At 47.2% G+C, this 24,088-nt stretch overlaps 1 protein-coding gene across 1 annotated transcript in view; it reads left to right on the forward strand.

Annotated features, from left to right (window-relative positions):
* Positions 1-24,088, forward strand: part of plch2a (phospholipase C, eta 2a) — a 346,627-nt gene that overhangs the window by 27,628 nt on the left and 294,911 nt on the right. The window contains exon 2 of the mRNA XM_068017174.1: positions 3,938-4,454. Within this exon, the coding sequence (XP_067873275.1) occupies positions 4,343-4,454 (112 nt within the window). The 5' untranslated portion in view covers positions 3,938-4,342. The remainder of the gene's footprint in view (positions 1-3,937; positions 4,455-24,088) is intronic.

The raw sequence follows: 24,088 nt of genomic DNA on the forward strand, positions 1-24,088 counted from the left end.
TCCCAACCAATTCCCAATCCATATCAACAGGTTGTCTCCAATTCCAGTCACTTTCCTTTTTGCTAACAGTCTCTTGTGTGGAACCTTATTAAATGCCTTCTGGAAGTCCTTATAAATAACACCCCCAGGCATTCTCTTATTGAGCACATTAATTACCTCAGCAAACAATTCAACTCAGTTCATTACACATGGTTTACCCTTTACAAATCCATGCTGCCTCTCTCTGATCAGTTCATGTTTGTCCAAATGTTCAGTCACTCTATCTATAACAACAGATTCTTGTAACTTCCCCACAACATGTTAGACTAATAGGCCTATAATTTCCTAATTTATCTCTCACACCCTTCTTAACTATGGAGTGACATTGGAGACAAACACATACTTTCAAACACATATGCTCTCGCACACACACGTACCCACTCACACACATATACATACTCTCTCACACACACACACTCTCGCTCACACTGGATGGGATTTGATGCTCTCCCCCGCAGCAGGTTTGGAGGCTGGGAGAGCATAAAATTGGGGGTGGACCCTGCCACCAGCCCACCTCTGCCGAAATTTAGCCCAGGGCGGGAAGGCCTGTGAGCAGTCTATCTGTCCCACTGCCAGTTGAGGCCCTTAACTAGGTTACTAACCCCAATTAAGGGCCTCTTTCCACCACAGCAGCAATTACCAGTGCGGCGGGCAGCCCTGTCACTGTACGGAAAACAAGGCACGAAAATCCATGTGGGCTGCTTCCCAGCTGCAGGAGGTGAGGGCAGGGTGGGGGGGGGGGAGGCCTTGTTCAAAGGCATAGTGCCTGAATGAAGGACCTGGCATTGGAAAGGGGTAGCCCGCTGAGGGCCACACCCCTGCCCTTGCTGCCGAGCCCCTCTCCCCACCCCCACCCCGCAAGACCCTTCTTGCCCTGACCCACCTGAGGCCTGGTTCCAGCGCCGCTCCTCAGCCTCCAGTATGTGCAGCTCCAGCAGCAGACAACACCTTCGCGGTGGTGCCACTACAGTTGCTGGCCTCTGATTGGCCAGCAGCACACCAAGGGCGGGACTTCTGGCGACAGGGTCCTAAATCCTATGGAAGGCCCGCCTCTGTCCACTTAAGTGCCTGATTGACACTAATTGAGGACTTAAGTTCGCAGATAACACGAAAATTGGTGGTGTCGTAAATAGTGAGGAGGAAAGCCTTAGATTACAGGAAGATATAGATGGGCTGGTAAGATAGGTGGAGCAGTGGCAAATGGAATTTAATCCTGAAAAGTGTAAGGTAATGCATTTTGGGAGGACTAACAAGACAAGGGAATATAAAATGGATGGTAGGACCCTAGGAAGTACAGAAGGTCAGAGGGATCTTGGTGTACTTGTCCATAGATCACTGAAGGCAGCAGCACAGGTAGATAAGGTGGTTAGGAAGGCATATGGGATACTTGCCTTTATTAGCCGAGGCATAGAGTATAAGAGCAGGGAGGTTATGATGGAGCTGTAGAAAACGCTAGTTAGGTCACAGCTGGAGTACTGTGTACAGTTCTGGTCACCACACTATAGGAAGGATGTGTTTGCATTGGAGAGGGTGCAGAGGAGATTCACCAGAATGTTGCCTTGGCTGGAGCATTTCAGCTATGAAGAGAGACTGAAAAGTCTAGGGTTGTTTCCTTAGAGCAGAGAAGGCTGAGGGGGGACATGATTGAGGTGTACAAGATTATGAGGGGCATTGATTGGCTAGATAGGAAGAAACTTTTTCCCTTGGCAGAGGGGTCAAGAACCAGGGGGCATAGGTTTAAGGTAAGGGGCAGGAGGTTTAGGGGGGATTTGAGGAAAAGATTTTTCACCCAGAGGGTGGTTGGAATCTGGAACACACTGCCTGAAGAGGTGGTAGAATAACGCTGTGCTGTATAACTCTATGACTCTTTGACTATGACCTTCCGGAAAAGAGGCAACAAGGGGATCTCGCCGTTGGCTTCCTCCACCACCAGCATAAAATTCACCCCCCCCCCCCATATTCTCTCACATACATTCACACACACACACATGTACTCACACACACCCAGACACATACACACACTCAGACACACACTCAGACTCACTCACCCACACACATGCCCACATGCACCTATTCTTCAGTACTGTACCCCAGTGTTATACAGTGACAAACCTGTACCCGCCAGTACTGTACCCCAGTGTTATACAGGGACAAACCTGTACCCGCCAGTACTGTACCCCAGTGTTATACAGGGATAAACCTGTACCCGCCAGTACTGTACCCCAGTGTTATACAGTGACAGACCAGTACCGACCAGTACTGTACCCCTGTGTTATACAGTGACAAACCTGTACCCGCCAGTACTGTACCCCAGTGTTATACAGTGACAGACCTGTACTCACCAGTACTGTACCCCAGTGCTATACAGTGACAGACCTGTACTCACCAGTACTGTACCCCAGTGCTATACAGTGACAGACCTGTACTCACCAGTACTGTACCCCAGTGCTATACAGTGACAGACCTGTACCCACCAGTACTGTACCCCAGTGCTATACAGTGACAGACCTGTACTCACCAGTACTGTACCCCAGTGCTATACAGTGACAGACCTGTACCCACCAGTACTGTACCCCAGTGCTATCCAGTGACAGACCTGTACTCACCAGTACTGTACCCCAGTGCTATACAGTGACAGACCTGTACCCACCAGTACTGTACCCCAGTGTTATACAGTGACAGACCTGTACTCACCAGTACTGTACCCCAGTGCTATACAGTGACAGACCTGTACTCACCAGTACTGTACCCGAGTGCTATACAGTGACAGACCTGTACTCACCAGTACTGTAAACCAGTGTTATACAGTGACAGACCTGTACTCACCAGTACTGTACCCCAGTGCTATACAGTGACAGACCTGTACTCACCAGTACTGTACCCCAGTGCTATACAGTGACAGACCTGTACCCACCAGTACTGTACCCCAGTGCTATACAGTGACAGACCTGTACCCACCAGTACTGTACCCCAGTGCTATACAGTGACAGACCTGTACCCACCAGTACTGTACCCCAGTGCTATCCAGTGACAGACCTGTACTCACCAGTACTGTACCCCAGTGCTATACAGTGACAGACCTGTACTCACCAGTACTGTACCCCAGTGTTATCCAGTGACAGACCTGTACCCACCAGTACTGTACCCCAGTGTTATACAGTGACAGACCTGTACTCACCAGTACTGTACCCCAGTGCTATACAGTGACAGACCTGTACTCACCAGTACTGTACCCCAGTGCTATACAGTGACAGACCTGTACCCACCAGTACTGTACCCCAGTGCTATACAGTGACAGACCTGTACTCACCAGTACTGTACCCCAGTGCTATACAGTGACAGACCTGTACTCACCAGTACTGTACCCCGGTGCTAAAAGAGTTCGAAGTGTTCTCTTTAGACAAGATGCTAGCTGGACAGGATACATTCCATAAATGTGCTGTCGGGTGGTTTTTCACAGCTCACATGGACACTCTGTGAAAAATTCACACATCCACTGTTAGACATTGGTGAAATTCTAATGACAAGACTGCAATACAGATCCTGGAATCCCAGCTTGTTCAAGCGATACTTTAAACCGTCTTACTTTTTGGCCAACTCTTATCTAAACAGTGTGGGTTGCCAAATATCAACTTGACGTCACTTTCATGCTACCATCTCACTCTCCACCCCCCCCCCCCCCCCCCCATACCTGTTTGGCACAGCTCTCTGCAACCTGGTGTCTGTTACAGCGAGGATACAATGAGCTGTCCTCTTGCAGCCAGTACAAGTGGAGTTGAAATCCAGCCCCTGCCTTTTTTCTTATCTTTGGTCTTTGTGGTGATATCAGACTCCACTGAGAGTTTTTTAAAAACAACAGATTTACCTGAATGAACAGATCTTTTCCTTCCTTTTACAGGCACATGATACAACTGCACCTGTTCCTCGGAATTGGCTAGCTGCCCAGCGCCTGTGTCAATCTCATCATTGATTTGCCTTTTTCAAAAATTAAAACCCTCCTAACTGTCTCGAGTTTGTGCGGTTGCTTTGATCCTCGATGCTCTTTCAACCAACAGCCGGCCGTTTCAGCAATGTGTGAGACTCAGCGAAGCAGCCGTGCAAAGTTCAGGAGACCTTTTCCCGGGACCAGGCCACAGAAAGCGAAGCCCTGAGGGAAGGCTATCCAACTGGATACATTAGGTTGAAGATTACCAGCAACATCAATTGACCTGAGCAGCACCTCTCAGACCTCAGCTCCTTGCGCCGAAGAGGGAAGGCTTCGGTCTTTGGCTGTTTTCTTTTGCATCTTTGATATTTGAGCAGGATGAGCCAGGCCTCACCAAAACCAGGACCTAGGAACCATGAGTGCCTCAAGGACCTGGGGCCCCGTCGTCTGCATCGGAACCACTTCCTAGCCAAGAACACTATCTCTGTGGGTAAGTTGCTCTTTACACTTGTTCAGTATTTGTACTTTTACATTGAGAGCTCGATGTCTGTGGCCAGAGCCTATGGATTGGGTCACTTGACATGTTAGAGATGTTCGTTTGTCTTGGGGGGGAGTGGTTGGGGGTTGAATTTAAGACAACTTCAGACTGTGGGGGATTTGGTGGGGGGGGGGAGGGAATGGTGCTCTCCTTTTCTTTCCCATTTCCCCCTCTCCCCAACGGACAACCGCAGGACATGGCTGCATGGAATACCAAGGATGTGGTTTTCCTTCTGCTTGCAAGCTGGTGTGGAGGTGGTGCAAAGCTGCACTGGGGTTGTGTCTTAACAATGTTGTTTCATGTTAATGGAGGGCCTCATTCCCCATAATGCAAAGCACCTCAGAAAAAGTACTATCTACAATATTGTTTGAATTCATTCTCGAGATTTGGATGTCGCCGGCAAGGCTGGCATTTATTGCCCATCCCCTAACTGTCCTGGACAGAACTGAATGGCTCACCAGACCACCTCACAGGGCAGTTAAGAGTCCACTACTTTGCTGTGGGACTGGAGTCACATATGGACCCAAACAAGTGGGACATTAGTGAACCAGTTGGGTGTTTACAATAATCTGATAGCTTCATGGTCATTTTTACTGATGCTGACTTTTTACTTCCAGATTTGTTTTTAAAGAATGTATTCAAATTCTCAAACCACTCTGGTAGGATTTGAATTTATGTTTATCTGGATTATTCCTCCAGGCCTCCTGGATTACTGGTCCAGCAACATAACCACTACACTACTGTACCCTGTGTTTATGTGTGTATAATATGTGCTGCTTTGACTTTTACAAATAGCTTGAGGATCTCACCAATTGGAAATAAGCGTTTGTAGAAAGCAACTTTCTGTTACTGGGGGAATGGAGGTAGTAGAATACAAGAGAGTCTGGAGTAACGAAAGACCATTCAGTACATCATAGAGTCATAGAGTCATAGAGAGATACAGCACCGAACATCAGACACACTCCATTCTATCAGAAACCCATCTCCCGTGGAGTTGCTTACAGTCTGAAATCTGGAGTACGGTGTTAATATTTTGCTGCTAACCTGAACTTCTCCTTTAAGGTCACTATTGTAATTTGGAAGGTCTAGGGAACTCCAGCTATTAATACACTGCTGAGGTCAGTCAGAGTGCAATTGTAACTATTTGCAGATTTCAGGCTGCAGGTCAATGACTGACTTCCTTTTTGTATCTGTCACCGAATGCGATGTCTGGTGTGTGACTGATATCTGCTAGATTCAGGACATTTTTCTATGTAAATACTAACGACTCTCCCATGGCCTTGTTCATGATTGGTGGGAGAAAAGATGTGTCTTTCATCTGTAATTATTGTAACAGACAATATTGGCATGGGTGTGAGAGACTTACACCTCAGCGTCAACTAATGGTGGGAGAAATGAAAAGCAGGAATGACAATGTAACCGATTATAAGAAATAGGAGCAGGATGTGACTAATATTTTAATCTGCTACCTCCAAATATTACCAAGGTCACATATCTTTATTAATCATGACAAGAGGGCATATTGTGAGAAGCAGTAAATAGTCTCTGGTGCTGCCCACTATTGGATGATGAATATAAGTTTTTTTTAATCCAAAACAAAATGGCAATGGAGCCTTCAGAAAAATGCTCCACAGAGCCTCCCCGTGACCACAGCTTGCAACTGCATCACAACATCACTGAATTGAATGGGAAATGTTGACATAGCCATAGTTGGAAGAAAAGTGACCCGAAGAAAAGTCATGATGACAGGAAGTAAGGTTTGTCGACCTTGTTAGTGTGTGGCCTACACATGGTTTTAATAATATATAGCTGTCATTAAATCAGTGAACTTCCCTTCCACCATTACCTACTGATGCCCTCTTTATGGAACATGCAAGCTCCTTCCTCTACTTTTTTCTCTACACATATACGGATAGGAGAAGCTGAGACCTCAGCTGACATAACTTAGAGCAGAGAGGTTTAAGGGGAGATTTGTTAGAGGTGTGCAAAATCATGAAGGGTTTTCATCAAGTAAATAAGGAGGAACTGTCTCCTGTGACAGAAGTAACAGTAACCAGAGGGCACAGATTTAAGGTGATTGGCAAAAGGACCAGGCACAATATGGGGGCAAAAAATGTACTCAGTGAGTTGTTGTGATCTGGAACGCACTGTCTGAAAGGGCGATGGAAGCAGATTCAATAGTAACTTTCAAAAGGGAATTGGATGAATACATGAAGGGAAAAGTTTGCAGGGATCTGGGGATTGAACGGGGGAGTGGGACTAATTGGATAGCTCTACCAAAGAGCTGGCACAGGCATGATGGGCTGAATGGCCTGTGCTGTATCATTCTATGAGATAAAATTCTGTATCTGGTATTGTACTTGTGTACTGTTAGTTGAACACTGGAGGGACTTGCAGCTAGGAACAAGCATCCTGCAGCAAATAATCTCCACGGTCTACATTATATCCAAAGGGGATGCTGAAGTAAATGAAAGCAGCCATTACATCACCACCCCAACTTGAATGTTTATCAAATAGAACAGTCAAGGAGTGAGGAGACAAGGAATTCCAGCTATGATCAACCATTTTGAAATAGAATTAGATGAGTTCTGCAGTCAGAGGCAAGAATATTTTTGATGGGGATGAATAATGGGAAATCTATGTTACCAAGTTCGACATGTTTGTAAATCATACATTTATATAACTCCCCATGATATTGAAACATCTTAAAACGTTTCACATTGAATTAATTTTGGAGTGCGATGCCTGTTATATGGGCAATCGTAGCAGAAATTCTGTACCAGAAAAAACCCATCACAGCAAATCGGACAATTGATCAGTTAATCTGTTTGGGTGATGAGTTGCGGGTGTAATGTTGAGCCAAGGACAGCGGGAGAACCCTCTGCTCCCTTTTCCAACACTGCCGCAGAATCCTTAATATCCACAGGAACAGGCAGACAGGACCTCAACTTAATGTCTCTTCTGACGGACAGCACCTCTGACAGTGCAGCACTCCCTCAGTACTGCACTGGAGTATTGGTTGAGATTAGGCGCTCAAGTTGTTAAGTGGGTCTTGATCACACGTCCTTCTGCCACGGAGTGAGAGTGCTACAGACTGAGCCCGGCTGACACATTTTACACAAGGAGAGACTGGTGCTGGGTGCAGGTATTGGAGGAGCACTCTGGGCATTAGCTACAGTCTGGATTATGGTGTGCTATATGGCGCTGGCGAACTCTCTCTGAATTAGTCCTTCACAGGGCAAAGCTAATTGATCAATTGACATGCTGATTAACGCAAATGTCACTGTTGTATCGTGAAAAACATGGATAAAAATGGCCAGGAGAGAGGCTGCAAAATACTGTCCGGTGAGAATGATATCCTTTCAAAGAAAGAAAGACTTGCATTTATATAGCACCTTTCACGTCCCCAGGATGTCCCAAAGCACATTAGAGCCAATTAAGGACTTTTTTGAAGTGTAGTCACTGTTAAAATGTAGGAAACACTGCAGCTAAGTTGCACACAGCAAGTTCCCACAATCAACAATGCGATATATTACTAGATAATCTGTTGGTTGAGAGATAAATATTGGCCAAGACACCAGGGAGAACTCCACTCCTCTTCTGGGAGCTTTTGCATCCACCTGAGAGGGCAGTCGGGGACTAAGTTTAATGTTTCATCTGAAAGATGGCTCCTCTGACAGGGCAGCTGTCTCTTAGTGCTGCACTGGAATGTCAGCCTGGATTGTGTGCTCAAGTCTCTGGAGTGGGACTCGAACCCACAACCTGCATAATGGGAATAACACAATGCTAATCGGCAGAGTGCCGTGCAGCAGTGAAAAGCACACTTGGTGCCGCTGCATTGGTGACAGAACAGTCTCCGCCCCCTCAGAGAAAAGTCCCTGTGCTCATTTCCAGTCGCTCACTTCAATGTTTACCCACATGCCATCTGTCTGGAGAACAAGTCAGGACTCAACCCCAGGCTGTTAATTAGTTACCAACAGATTCCTATAAGTGATTACAAGCTCGCAGGATCTGAGAGGGATTTGTGAATGCTTCACAGCTGTCAGCCGAGTTCCTGAAGGTGCTAATGATCATCCGTGAGCGTTGAGGTCTATTTGACCATGACCCACCATTGTTAACCGCAGTGAATTCCATTTATTACAATAACTTGTACAGCGCCTTTTAATGTGGTAAAACATACCAAGATCCTTCACAGACAAAAGTCTGACACTGAGCCACATAATGAGATATTAGGACAGGAGACCGAAAGCTTGGTCAAAGGTTATAAGGAGCGTCTTAAAGGAGGAGAGGCAGAGAGGTGCAGGGAGGGAATTCCAGAGCTCAGGGCCTTGGCAGTGAGCTGTTATGATCTGGAATTCATTGCCTGAAAGCAGATTTATTAGTAATTTTCAAAATGGGGAGAAAATTGCATGGCCAAGGGGAAAGTATAGAAAGCGTGGGACCAATTGGATAGCTTTTACAAGGAGCCAGCACAGGCACAATGGGCCGAATGGCCACCTTCTGTGCCTGTATCTTCTATGATTCTATGACATGTCCACCAATGGTGTAGTGATGTGCATCCCCAATTTACAAAGGGCCAGAATTGGAGGAGCACAGAGATCTCGGAGGGTGATAGGGATGGAGCAGGTTGGAGAGGTAGGGAGGGGGTGGATCCAGGAAAGGCCCCCTCCCTCCCTCCCTCACCCCGAGGGATACCATTTGAATGGCAGTCCAGCGGTACTGTTGGCAGTTGGCACTTGCTGGGGTAATGGAGCAGGTGCGGAACCCCAAGACACTGTGCCCCAGGGACCTGGAGTGTAAAGAGTCAAAGGGGTGGTTTCCATAGCAACAGCAGTTCCAGGAAACTGCAGGGAACTTCTGAGAGAATTGTGACAGTTGGAAAAATAACCACTGGTTCCTCCATCAGCAGCACTGATTGTCCAGCTCTCTGCTGCTCTGGTGGGGAGCCTGGGGGTAGCCAGTTGGACGTATTCCTGGAGGTTTCATCAGGTGATATCTTGTCTCCAACTTCCCAGCCTCCGGCTCCCGCCATTGGTCACCCGACAGATCGATCCTCGCGGTGCCTGCATTCCAACGGCCAATCAAAAAATCAAACACGCTCTTAATTACATGATTGGCTGATTCTTGACTGTCAGTCAAACAGCCTTTTTTTTAATCACCATCTTCAATATTTTTATAACAATAAACAATGTTCACAGAAAGTTCATTTTTTTTAATGCCTCTGATTTTTCTCCTTGGGAAAAGGAGCAGGAGTAGGCCATTCGGCCCCTCAGGTCTCTTGCAGCAGTCAATAAGGTCATGGCTGATCTTCGACCTCAATTCCACTTTCCTGCCCTGTCCACATACCCCTTGATTCCCTTAGTCTCAAAATATCTATGAATCTCAGTCTTGTAATACCTCAATGATGGAGCATCCACAGCCCTCAGGGGTAGAGAATTCCAAAGGTTCACAACCATTTTGCTCTGAGTAGTGTGTTGGAGATTAGACTTTTAATGCCTGGAGACACCAGGGCAATCCCAGCGGGTCGGCAATTTGTGATGGGGAGGGGAGGTGGGGTGAGAGGGAGGTGTAGCTGACCCAGACTACACCGAACCAACACAAGTGTGAATCATACTGCCCTAGATGGAAGTGGGCTAACGCCTTCAACAGCCATTAGACCCAAGATCCCTTTCCTTTTCTCAGTTGGACCTACCCATCTTATTTCCCTCAAGTCCCTTCTTTCTCCAGAGAAAAGAATGCACAAAGTTGCATTCCTATAGCCCCTTTCATAATAACAGGACATCCCAAAGTGTTTTACAGTTACTGAAGCCTCCCAAACCCACGACCTCTACCACCAAGAAGGACAAGGGCAGCAGATGCATGGGAACACCACCACCTGCAAGTTCCCCTCCAAGTCACACACCATCCTGACTTGGAACTATATCGCCGTTCCTTCACTGTCGCTGGGTCAAAATCCTGGAACTCCCTTCCTAACAGCACTGTGGGTGTACCTACCCCACATGGACTGCAGCAGTTCAAGAAGGCAGCTCACCACCACCTTCTCAAGGGCAATTAGGGATGGGCAATAAATACTGGCCTTGTCAGCGATGCCCACATCCCCTGAACGAATAAATTAAAAGTACTTTTAAAGCTTTGTCAGTGTTCTGTTCCATCTAATTGGCTCTTGACTCCATTGGCACTGCTCCCTGTTCAGTGCCCTTTCCCTGGTAAGTCATCTCCCAGCTGGATTAGCTGGTGTGAAGTGTGTTTTAAAAGCCTCTGTGAGAGATTGCAATTGGTGTTTCGAGAAATGGGTCAGCAACTGGCAGGGCGGGAGCCAGACTATTCGTCACTTGCTGCCTACTAACAGTAAATTATATGGTTCTCATTAAAAAAAGGTACAAATCAGGGTAGGTAGGTTTGGCATAAATTTTTCTTGGCTGAAATTTGGTCTAAATGTGCTCACCAGGACTGAATATTCTGACCTATTGGCCCAGTTTTAGCAATGGTCCCCTGATCAGTTTTCATGTGTGTTAATCGCTGGCCATTGTGAGATCTTAGGAGCGAGTCCTAGGAAGGGACTTGCCTTTGAGATGCTGAGGTCAATCATTATGGTTTGCCTGTTTTCCCCTCCCATCTTTTTGATCCTGCCTCTATCTAGAACATAAGTCCATCATAACTGGCAGATTTATGGTCCCTCACTTAACTGTGAGCTAGGACAATGGACTATTCAAATGTAGAATGGACACACGCAGTTGCACATAGAACCATAGGAAAGTTACAGCACGGAAGGAGGCCATTCAGCCCATCGTGTCTGTGTGACTGACAAAACTAGCTGCCCAATCTAATCCCACCTTCTGGCACCTGGTCCGTAGCCTTGCAGGTTACAGCACTTCAATTGCAGGTCCAGGTATCTTTTTAAATGAGTTGAGGGTTTCTGCCTCCACCACCGATCCTGGCAGTGAATTCCAGACACCCACCACCCTCTGGGTGAATAAGCTTTTCCTCATGTCCCCTCTAATCCTTCTACAAATCACCTTAAATCTGTGCCCCCTGGTAATGGACCTCTTTGCCAGGGGAAACAGGTCCTTCCTGTCTACTCTATCTAGGCCCCTCATAATTTTGTACACCTCAATTAAGTCACCCCTCAGCCTCCTCTGTTCTAAGGAAAACAACCCTAGCTGATCCAATCTTTCCTCATAGCTGCAACTTTCAAGCCCTGGCAACATTCTTGTAAATCTCCTTTGTACTCTCTCCAGCCCACGTTTTCCTCCCAAGCTGCAGTCTCCATAAATTCCCACTCAGCCAGACCTCCGCCACTTGATCTTATCTCATTCATCCATCGTCACCACTCTCTCCAAACTCTGGTCCCATCCCCTAATACCTTGATCCACCCTGTCTCCAAATCCCCTCTTGCCTCACTCTGCTGATCTTTGTCAACTGTTCCACTCCTGCCCACACCCACCTACCCCCTCTACCAGCTCTGGTCCATTGTTTGTACATCCCTCGCACCCCCCATCACCTTCATAGCATGGTACAGCCATCTCATCCCCATACACTGGAACTCTTCTGCCCCACTCTCCCATTCCGGTCTCTCTCCTCCTCCCCATGTTTGCTCAGGTCTGTCCCTTTCCCTTTGAAGTGCTTTGCCACCTATTCTATGTTAAACGTTAAACTATGTAAGTGTTTTTTCCAAACAGAATTCCCTGGATAGTGATGGCATGGGAATCCAAGGTGATTCCCCGAGCCCATGGATGCTCCTATCACAGCCCTGACTCAGATTAGGAATTCCCAGGAATTGAAAATTAATCTCCTGGACACTACAGTGAACAAAAATCTGGGAGAAAATTCAAAGTGTATTGAGAATCGTTCACTTTCTTTGACCAATTTTTGTTTATTAACCATATTGGAGATGGGAAAAGTTTGATTGACAGTCAAGAATCATCCAACTGGGTAAAGGGAATCTGTTAGCTTGCTGATTGGCTGTGGGAAGGTGGGTGCTATGAGGATGGGCGTATCCGGTGACCAAAGAACAAAGAAAGAACAAAGAAAATTACAGCACAGGAACAGGCCCTTTGGCCCTCCAAGCCTACGCCGATCCAAATCCTCTCTCTAAACCTGTCGCCTATTTTCTAAGGGTCTGTATCTCTTTACTTCCTGCCCATTCATGTATCTGTCTAGATACATCTTAAAAGACGCTATCGTGCCCGTGTCTATCACCTCCGCTGGTAATGCATTCCATGCACCCACCTGCGTAAAGAACTTTCCACGCATATCCCCCCTAAACTTTTCCCCTTTCACTTTGAACTCGTGTCCCCTTGTAATTGAATCCCCCACTCTGGGAAAAAGCTTCTTGCTATCCACCCTGTCTATACCTCTCATGATTTTGTACACCTCAATCAGGTCCCCCCTCAACCTCCGTCTTTCTAATGAAAATAATCCTAATCTGCTCAACCTCTCTTCATAGCTAGCGCTCTCCATACCAGGTAACATCCTGGTGAACCTCCTCTGCACCCTCTCCAAAGCATCCACATCCTTTTGGTAATGTGGCGACCAGAACTGCACACAGTATTCCAAATGTGGCCGAACCAAAGTCCTATACAACTGTAACATGACCTGCCAACTCTTGTATTCAATACCCCATCCGATGAAGGAAAGCATGCCGTATGCCTTCTTGACCACTCTATTGACCTGTGTTGCCACCGTCAGGGAACAATGGACCTGAACACCCAAATCTCTCTGTACATCAATTTTCCCCAGGACTTTTCCATTTACTGTATAGTTCACTCTTGAATTGGATCTTCCAAAATGCATCACCTCGCATTTGCCCTGATTGAACTCCATCTGCCATTTCTCTGCCCAACTCTCCAGTCTATCTATATTCTGCTGTATTCTCTGACAGTCCCCTTCAGTATCTGCTACTCCACCAATCTTAGTGTCGTCTGCAAACTTGCTAATTAGACCACCTATACTTTCCTCCAAATCATTTATGTATATCACAAACAACAGTGGTCCCAGCACGGATCCCTGTGGAACACCACTGGTCACACGTCTCCATTTTGAGAAACTCCCTTCCACTGCTACTCTCTGTCTCCTGTTGCCCAGCCAGTTCTTTATCCATCTAGCTAGTACACCCTGGATCCCATGCGACTTCACTTTCTCCATCAGCCTACCATGGGGAACCTTATCAAACGCCTTACTGAAGTCCATGTATATGACATCTACAGCCCTTCCCTCATCAATCAACTTTGTCACTTCCTCAAAGAATTCTATTGTTGGTAAGACATGACCTTCCCTGCACAAAAACCATGTTGCCTATCACTGATAAGCCCATTTTCTTCCAGATGGGAATAGATCCTATCCCTCAGTATCTTCTCCAGCAGCTTCCCTACCACTGACGTCAGGCTCACCGGTCTATAATTACCTGGATTTTCCCTGCTACCCTTCTTAAGCAAGGGGACAACATTAGCAATTCTCCAGTCCTCCGGGACCTCACCCGTGTTTAAGGATGTTGCAAAGATATCTGTTAAGGCCCCAACTATTTCCTCTCTCGCTTCCCACAGTAACCTGGGATAGATCCCATTCGGACCTGGGGACTTGTCCACCTTAAATGCCTTTTAGAATACCCAACACTTCCTCCCTCCTTATGCTGACTTGACCTAGAGTAATCAAACATCTGTCCCTAACCTCAACATCCGTCATGTCCCTCTCCTCGGTGAATACCGATGCAAAGTACTCATTTAGAATCTCACCAATGGCGGGAGCCTGGGGATGTGGTGGTTGGAAGTCATGTGATGAAACCTCCAGTGATACAGTCGATCAGAGTTGGCAACTCGAGCTCAGGGACACTCTGCAGAGACTGGGGATCGAGTCTGGCCCCTATTGTTTAATTAGTGCCATAGGCTAGCAGTCGCCAACCCTCCAGGATTGCCCTGGAGTCTCCAGGAGTTGAGGACTAACCTCCCGGACACTGCTACAAGGAAACGTGGGAGAAAATTCAGAGCAGCAATAGAAAACAAACTGTGTGCTTTCATTTACTTCAAACACATTTATAATTTATAAAAATATTGGCAATGGGGATAAAGGCTGTTTGACTAATGGCCAAAATTAATCCAATCAGGTAGTAAAGAGTCTATTTACGTCAAATTGGTGTGGATAGGCAGGAAGTTGGGTATAAAACCTCCAGGAATAAGTCCAACAAAGTTGTCAACCTGACATCAGCCCCACTGACATCTGAGTACAAGACTTTAGAGATGGTCCCTGAGCAGCAGCAAGTGCTTTTCAGATTGTTGCAGTTTAGCAATTGGTTCCATGTTTTCTGGATCAATCATTCTGCAAGGTGGAGTTTGTAAACTGCTGCGAAGCTACAGTATGTGAATTCTTTACAAACATAATAATCTGTTTCCTTTTCCTTTGTCATGTGATGCTGGATTAATACAAATGCTAAAAACACAGCGCACAAGAAGAACTGGCACCTTTAACATAGTAAAACATCACAACGCGCTTCACAATAATGATTATCAAACACAATTTGACTCCGAGCCACATAAGGAGATATTAGGATAGGTGACCAAAAGCTTGGCCAAGGAGGTAGATTTTAAGAGGCATCTTAAATGAGGAGAGAGAGGTAGAGAGGGGGAGTGGTCTCGGGTGGGAATTCTGGAACTTAGTGCCTAGGCAGCTGAAGGCATGGCAACCAATGATGGAGCAAAGGAAATCGGAGATGCTGATGAGGGCAAAATTGGAAGAGCGCAGAGATCTCGGAGAGTCGTCAGGCTGGAGGTTATCGAATTAGTCACAGTTTATAGACTGAGCCACGTCACATTGCTGACAGACAAGTGGATGGTGTTCCTTTAACTGTGGTGGCATGTGCACCGTGACAGACTTAAACCTGTCAAATTAAACTGGGACAACTGCACAGTCCCCGAGTGAGACTTTCATCCTGGTTTCCTGGCACAAAGTAGAAAGGCCTCAGAATTCCAGCGTCGCTGTGTGACTGCCTCTTCCCTGGAGGTGCCTAATGTGCTAATATATTCATATCAGGCTGAAACATCTGCTTCATGAAAGTGTGGAATGTTTTTTCATTATCCTGGACATTTTGAAGTTACATCACACAGGACACACAGACAGCTTCATTAAAGCAACAGCTGGATGGTTCAATCTGCTGGGACCCTTGTCCCTCTCCAGGCTTTCCCCTCTGCCCCCATCCAGTTGGGGTACTGTCCCCCAACTTCTGGTCCCTCTCACTGCCGCCCATGAATGGGCGTCGACAGTCACTTGTCTTGCCGGTTAATCAATAAGTAGTACAGGGACATAGAATCATAGAAAGTTTATGGCACAGAAAGAGGCCACTTGGCCCATTGTGTCTGCACAGGGAGACATCCTGACTAAAGCCCAGGGAATGGCTCCCTTTGTCTTGCTATTTCTCACTCACTGGTTTGTTATTTGGGGCCTGGAGACTTGGGTCATTCTGTGTGCTGCTGGCTCATTGGTGGATAAATCCCCAATCGAATGGTGGATTCTGAATGGCCTCAGGGGGGGGGGGGGCGGGGGGGTCAGCTAGGGATGGGTGATCAATGGAAATGGGATCCAGTAAGTAGGGATGGGTGATAAATGGGAATGGGATCCAGTGAGTAGGGATGGGTGATAAATGGGAATGGGATCCAGTGAGTAGGGATGGGTGATCAATGGAAATGGGATCCAGTAAGTAGGGATGGGTGATAAATGGGAATGGGATCCAGTGAGTAGGGATGGGTGATAAATGGGAATGGGATCCAGTGAGTAGGGATGGGTGATCAATGGGAATGGGATCCAGTAAGTAGGGATGGGTGATAAATGGGAATGGGATCCAGTGAGTAGGGATGGGTGATAAATGGGAATGGGATCCAGTGAGTAGGGATGGGTGATAAATGGGAATGGGATCCAGTGAGTAGGGATGGGTGATAAATGGGAATGGGATCCAGTGAGTAGGGATGGGTGATCAATGGAAATGGGATCCAGTAAGTAGGGATGGGTGATAAATGGGAATGGGATCCAGTGAGTAGGGATGGGTGATAAATGGGAATGGGATCCAGTGAGTAGGGATGGGTGATAAATGGGAATGGGATCCAGTGAGTAGGGATGGGTGATCAATGGAAATGGGATCCAGGGAGTAGGGATGGGCAATAAATGGGAATGGGATCCAGGGAGTAGGGATGGGTGATCAATGGGAATGGGATCCAGGGAGTAGGGATGGGTGATCAATGGAAATGGAATCTAGGGAGTAGGGATGGGTGATCAATGGAAATGGGATCCAGGGAGTAGGGATGGGCAATAAATGGGAATGGGATCCAGGGAGTAGGGATGGGTGATCAATGGGAATGGGATCCAGGGAGTAGGGATGGGCAATAAATGGGAATGGGATCCAGGGAGTAGGGATGGGCAATAAATGGGAATGGGATCCAGGGAGTAGGGATGGGTGATACATGGGAATGGGATCCAGGGATTAGGGATGGGTGATAAATGGGAATGGGATCCAGGGATTAGGGATGTGTGATAAATGGGAATGGGATCCAGGGATTAGGGATGGGCAATAAATGGGAATGGGATCCAGGGAGTAGGGATGGGTGATAAATGGGAATGGGATCCATGGATTAGGGATGGGTGATAAATGGGAATGGGTTCCAGAGAGTAAGAGGGTTCTTATGGACAAGATGAGCTTGATCATCTTTGAGGGGAGATGGGAGATAAACTAGACAGACACCGGCTCAGGGCTACTACAGGGCAGAGGGTGATCTGTGGGGGTATCCACAGTGGTTGCCTGGTGGGTAGCAGAGACAGCTAAATGGATGGTCTCAATCTTAGTGACAAAGAAATCCATGAACTCCCCACATTTGATATTGGAGTTGAGGATGCTGAGGACAGAGGACAGGAGTTTAAGAAGACGCTTGATAGCGGAGAAAAGAAACTAGGGGCTATTGTTGCTGTCTGGGTTGATGCTGGGGTATTGCGTTGTTCAAGCAGAGGAGAGTGAGACTCAATAGCACTTGATATGGTCTAACCAGACCTGATGATGAATCGCTAAACCAGTTGTACACCAGATACATTCAGTCTGTGCCCCTTGAACTCGAGGAAGTGAAGACAGGAATCACAGCAGGAAGAATGACCAGGATGGGAAGGAGTAGGGGACAAGGGGCATGGAAGGTGGAGCTGAGGGAGAGAGAAAATTAGCTGCAGAAGCATCATGATTCATGGAGGGCCAAAGACCAGGCATTGGGATTTAGAAAGTGACGTTGGAAGTGACTTGGGGGAGAGTTTTGTCCAGGGGTGATCTCAGAAGGAATTGGGTTTTGAATGGGAGAAGGGATGTAGGTGGTGAAGGACATGGGTGTAGGGCACATGAGCCGTCCCATTCAGTCCTCACACGGTGCCCATGCACAAGCACTTTCTAGTCTCGACTGTTCCTGACGCCAACGTCAAAGTTCTCTCATTAAAGATGATGGGCTTTCCAGAAGGTGAGCAGCTATAGTTCATGTTCCATGCATCCCCCTCACCCACACCACTCCCCTGCCAACTAGTTGAAAATATACAGGGCATGGGTCACCCATGCTTACCGACTAACATTGGTTCCCGGTCTAGCAATGCCTCGATTTTGAAATATGTTCAAATCTCTCCATGGTCTCGTCCTCCCTATCTGTGTAACCTCCTCCAGTTTTTACAACCCTCTGAGATCTTTGCATTTCTCCAATTCTGGCCTCTTGCTCATCCCCCACTCCCTTCGCCCATGCCATTGGTGGCTGTGCTTTCAGCCGTTCAGGCCCTAAGCTCTGGAATTCCCTCCCTAAACCTCTCTGTCTCTCTACCCTTCTCTCCTCCTTCAAGATGCTCCTTTAAAACCTACTTCTTTGACCAAGTTTTCGGTTATCTGTCCTCTTTATGTGGTTCAGTATAAACCTTTGTCTGGTAACTCTCCTGTGAAACATTTTGGGACACCTTTACCATGTTAAAGGCATGTTAGAGAGAGATGTAAGGCCAGGTGACCAAATGTTTGGTCAAAGAGGCAGGTTGGTGTTGTCAGTGTGTGGGAGCCTCTTTTACTTTCGATATCTCATTGCAATGTGTTCTCACTTGGTGGGTCTGCTTCAGAAGGGAGGTGAACCTGACCTGCTTCTAGCTAACGAGGAGACTAGTGGACACCCGATGAGACAAGATTGTACTCGCCTGGGAATCTCAGCCGTTACAGAGCGAGAGTCTGTGATGTCTGTGCAATGATTCTTACATTAAAAGTGCATGCCAGCTAAATCTCCCAGGCATGTTCCGCACTGTATGGACATGTCAGCTGGGATGTCAGAGGCGACGTCAACTGTAACAATGAATGGAGCTAAGGGATAAAATCTCCCTCTGGTTTGGGACGGGGAGAGAGTGGTGATTCATGCACAGTGCCCTCCATTGTCCCAAAGAACTAATTGTCTTAGTGCCTGCATTGGCACTCACTCACTCACTCACTCCGAGACTCCAAGGGAAAGCTCATTACACAGCCCCATCCTCTGTCCCTCAGCCTCTCCTCCAGCTTCTCCCTCTCTCCTTCAGTCTCTCTCCTTCACCCCCCACCCCCCAGTCTCTCTCCCTCTCTCCTCTAGCTTCTCTACCTCTCCCCTCCTGCCCCAACGTTCCCTTTATAATTTTCTTGTTGTGTGCGACTAGTTTTTTCAATGTGCGGTTCCTTTAAATTGAGCGGCCATGCACATACAGTATTTAAATAGAACGAGGCCTGTGAAACACCTTCCAGCATTTCCGCTCCTCCTGGTCCACAAGGAGCTTCAAACCAGGCAAAGTTCTAAAACTTACTGGGGCCTCTTCTGGCCAGTCGGTTCCCTGCGATGCTGTTGCTGGGCAACCGACAGCTCAGGGTCAACCCCCCCCTCCCCCACCCCACTTGAGGTTAACAATAAGTTGCACTGCTGATGACATCATCAGACCGTGGCTTCTGCAAGTTAAATAAGCCCCAACTGCTTTTAGTGGAAGCCTCGTGCAGGGCCTGAATCTCCACTGTCAACATTACAATGGGTGGGTTGGGGTCAAGTTGCCCTATTCTGATATTTTAACTACCCCACCCCTCCCAATCCTTTCCCACCAATTGCTGGTTTAAAATCAGGGCCTGGGTGTCTGGTTTTGAGGGCCGTCCCAGATCGAGGCTTTAAACATAGAGTCTTGGCCTCTGCCGCAGCGGCTCTCTGTACAGCAAACTCCTCACTCCCTTTGTATTTCAAATGTTCCCTAATCCTGATGTTTAACGGGGGATTGACTTGTATTCTCTTTCTCTGGTTCTAAGAGATCCTTTTGTATTAAAGTCTTAGAGCATCATGTTTGGATAATTTCCCACTAATCATAGTTGAATGGGAACGAAACGCAATCATCCAAAATCTGCCATGAAGCTTAACCCAAATGGAGAGATTGCGGCTGCAAAGTTCGGGATTCCCGAGGATTCCCACTAGAGGGCACCAGTGGCATTCCCTCTCTCACCACCTCACACATTCAGCCTCTATTTCCAACTGTTCTCTCTCATTCTTTCATCTTTTTCTCTTTCACATTCTTTGTCTCAAAATTCTTTCTTTTCTTACCCATCCCTCTCATCTAGCTCTCTGCTATTCTAATCTTCACTCCCTCTCGACCCTCTGATTCATTTGCTTCAATTCCTACATTAACCATGTCTCTCTCTCAATCTCCCTCTTTTTGGCCTCATCCCATTTTCCCTCTGTTGTTTGATTGCTTTAAGACTGATGTCCCTTTAAGAACGCAGTAATGAGCTAAGTACCAGGATGTAGTCATGTGACTAGAAGCCATCATCACGCTGCACAACAACACCCTGGACAAAGGTTCTGTATATAGTTTGCTTTGTATTGTATATACAGTTTAGCTGTTAATAAACCTTCTAGAGATCTTCAAGGTGAACTGGAATCCATATACATTATTGTGTTGCTTAAGATAACACAAAGAAACTCATGACACCCTCCCTCTCCAATTCTTTCCCCTGTTCTCTCCATTCTATCCTTCTGTTTCTCTCTCTCTCAATCTCCCTCACTCTTACTCTCACTCTCTCTCAACCAATCAATCTCTCTCTCCCTCTCTCTCAATCGATCGCTCGCTGCATCCCTCTATCTGGGCTGGATTTTCTGGCAGGCGTCAGACCCTGATGTTGGGCCCATATGGGGGTCCCGAGCCCACCCTTGTCATAGAGTTATACAGCACAGAAACAGGCCCTTCGGCCCATCGTGTCCATGCCGGCCATCAAGCACCTAACTATTCTAATCCCATTTTGCGGCACTTGGCCCATAGCCTCGTACGCTATCGCGTTTCAAGTGTTCATCTAAATACTTCTTAAATGTTGTGAGGGTTCCTGCCTCTACCACCCCTTCAGGCAGTGTGTTCCAGATTCCAACCACCCACTGAGTGAAATTTTTTTTCCTCAAATCCCCTCTAAACCTCCTGCCCCTTACCTTAAATCTATGCCCCCTGGTTATTGACCCCTCTGCCAAGGGAAAACATTTCTTCCTATCTAACCTATTGATGCCCCTCATAATTTTGTATACCTCAATCAGGTCCCCCCTCAGCCTTCTCTGCTCCAAGGAAAACAACCCTAGCCCTTTCAGTCTCTCTTCATAGCTGAAATGCTCCAGCCCAGGCAACATCCTGGTGAATCTCCTCTGCACCCTCTCCAGTGTAATCACATCCTTCCTATAGTGTGGTGCCCAGAACTGTACACAGTACACCAGCTGTGGACTAACTAGTGTTTTATACAGCTCCATCATAACCTCTAAAATAAAAGCAAAATACTGCGGATGCTGGAAATCTGAAACAAAAACAAGAAATGCTGGATTCACTCAGCAGGTCTGGCAGCATCTGTGGAAAGAGAAGCAGAGTTAACGTTTCGGGTCAGTGACCCTTCTTCCGAAGAAGGGTCACTGACCCGAAACGTTAACTCTGCTTCTCTTTCCACAGATGCTGCCAGACCTGCTGAGTGAATCCAGCATTTCTTGTTTTTGTTCCATCATAACCTCCCTGCTCTTATATTCTATGCCTCAGCTAATAAAGGCAAGTATCCCATATGCCTTCCTAACCACCTTATCTACCTGTGCTGCTGCCTTCAGTGATCTATGGACAAGTACACCAAGGTCCCTCTGACCCTCTGTACTTCCTAAGGTCCTACCATCCATTGTATATTCCCTTGCCTTGTTAGTCCTTCCAAAATGCATCATCTCACACTTCTCAGGATTAAATTCCATTTGCCACTGCTCCGCCCATCTCACCAGCCCATCTATATCATCCTGTAATCTAAGGCTTTCCTCCTCACTATTTATGACACCACCAATTTTCGTGTGATCTGCAAACTTACTGATGATACCTCCTATATTCACGTCTAAATCATTAATGTACACGACAAACAGCAAGGGTCCCAGCACCGATCCCTGCGGTACACGACTGTTGTCAGTGTGCTCTCCAGTGCAACCCTGTGTGAGGCGGCCTCCTGATTGGCTACGTCCGTACTCACTGTCCTATTAAGGATGGTGGGCGGTGGGTGGGCAGAGCCAATCAGAGGGCCCGCAGCGGTGTCTGGCCTGCAGCCCCACTAGGACACTGCCGAGACAGGCAGGCCAGCGTGATGGTGCATAGAACTGATAAATTAGAGACCGGAAGCCACTAGGGCCATCAGGTTGGAGGGGAAACCCCATAGTCGGGGCGATGGCCTTTCATCCCCACTGCCCTGTCATTGGGGCATGAAGCCTAATGTTCCCATTGCCCCCTGGCCTGATGCCAGGAAGCACCCTCGCTTGAGCTGGGGGCCTCCATACACAGCGGAGCGGGTCACTCTGACAGGAGTAAGGCCTTAATTGGACAGATTCACTGCCCTCCTCTGTGAACTGGCAGCTGACCCAATTCCCAGCCCGCCCCTGTGACGGTCCCCCGGAGACAGGAATGCATCAGGGTGCCAGCCCAACACAGCTCCCATTATTTTCCTCCCCCTCCCCCCACCTTCAACTCCATCTCCACAGGGCTGGGAAATCCCAGTCCTCTCTCCTTCTCCATCATGTACACTCAATCTCTTTCTCATCCTTTCCATTGCCCCCCCCCCCTTTGTCTACCTCATTCTATCTTCCTATTCCCTCTCTGTCCCTCGCTTTCTGCCGCCTGCCCCAACACTTTTTTTCTTTTTTGCATCTATTGCTGAATTATGGATTTAGTTTTTTTGAGGTGCAGTCATGAATAATTAGCTTGTCATCTAACATTAATGAGAGTTCCTTGTTTTTCTATGAATGAGAGAGTGTTTTCAAACCTGGACTCCTGGTGATGCCTCACAGCAACTGCCAGGCCGAGTCTCTGAGTTTCCTCAATACCTGAAGAGTGACCGTTGTTATGGTAACTGAGGTGACTTGGTGTTTGCACTCTTGCCTCTGAATCAGACGTTGTGGGTTCAAGATCGACTCCCGGCATTGGAAAATCCAGGCAGAGACTCCAGTGCACAATCTCAAGGAATGCCAAATCACTGTACAGCCAATTAAATGCTTTTTTAGAAGTGTAGTTACTGTTGTAAGGTAGGAAACACAGCAGCCAATTTACGCACAGCAAGCTCCCACTAACTTCAATGTGATAGTGGCCGCATAATCAGTTTTTTGCTTTAGCAGTGTGGTTTGAGGGATTAAATGTTGGCTCCATCACCAGGTAGAACTCCCCTGCTGCTCTTTTGAATAGCAATGTGGGATCTTCCACACCCATCTGAGGGGAGGGACAAAACCTTGGATTAGCATTTCTGAAAGATGGCATGTCTGTCACTGCAGCACTCCCTCAGCGCTGCCATGGGAGTGTCAGCATAGGTTTTGAGCTCCTGGAAGAGGACTTGAACTCACAAGTTACTGACTTCTATGTGAGAATGTGACCCACTGAGCCACAGCTGACACCACAAGTTTGGAAATTGCTGGTCTTGGTGGGCTGGCCATCTTCACGGCCCATGGACAGTGATGTTTCATCCTGCGGTCACACAGAGCAGCTTCGGCAAACACCAGGGCTCAAATCGTCAAGGTTTCAACTTAATGGGAGTAAAGTACACGGTGCAGCCCTTGTCAGTGTTTGAGATGGGGAATTGGAGAAGGAAAACAGTACTCCCAGAAAAAATAAATCCAGCTGATATTCCTGAGTGATTCCCGTGCAAACAACTGACAGGGAGTTGAGTGTTTGATCTAGTGTTTAAGTAAGGACATTTGAGAGCTCATTGAGTCATCGAGCTCTCTCCTAACCTGGTGATAAAGCTGCGCGCCAAGAGCTCAGCCTTTCAACAAGTGTATTTCTAATTGCTTGCTGTCAGAATGTGTTGCAACAACTGCTGAAAAGCTGGATGTGTAAATCAATCATCTTGAGTGGTCTCTACCAATCAGCTGCAGGGGCTGTTCGTCCATCTAGTTTAACTTGGCAAGAATGCCATTAATATTCATGAACCTACAACATCAACAGGGTTCAAACTCGGTGACTATTTGATTAATTGTCTCACGTCACCTCTGGATGAACAGCTTTCTCTTTCTTACTTTCCTTCTTGCTTTCTCTGTATAGAGGAGATTTACTCTGTATCTAACCCGAGC

This window comes from Heterodontus francisci, chromosome 37 (genome assembly GCF_036365525.1).
Source record: "Heterodontus francisci isolate sHetFra1 chromosome 37, sHetFra1.hap1, whole genome shotgun sequence".
In the NCBI taxonomy this organism is placed as follows: Eukaryota; Metazoa; Chordata; class Chondrichthyes; order Heterodontiformes; family Heterodontidae; genus Heterodontus; species Heterodontus francisci.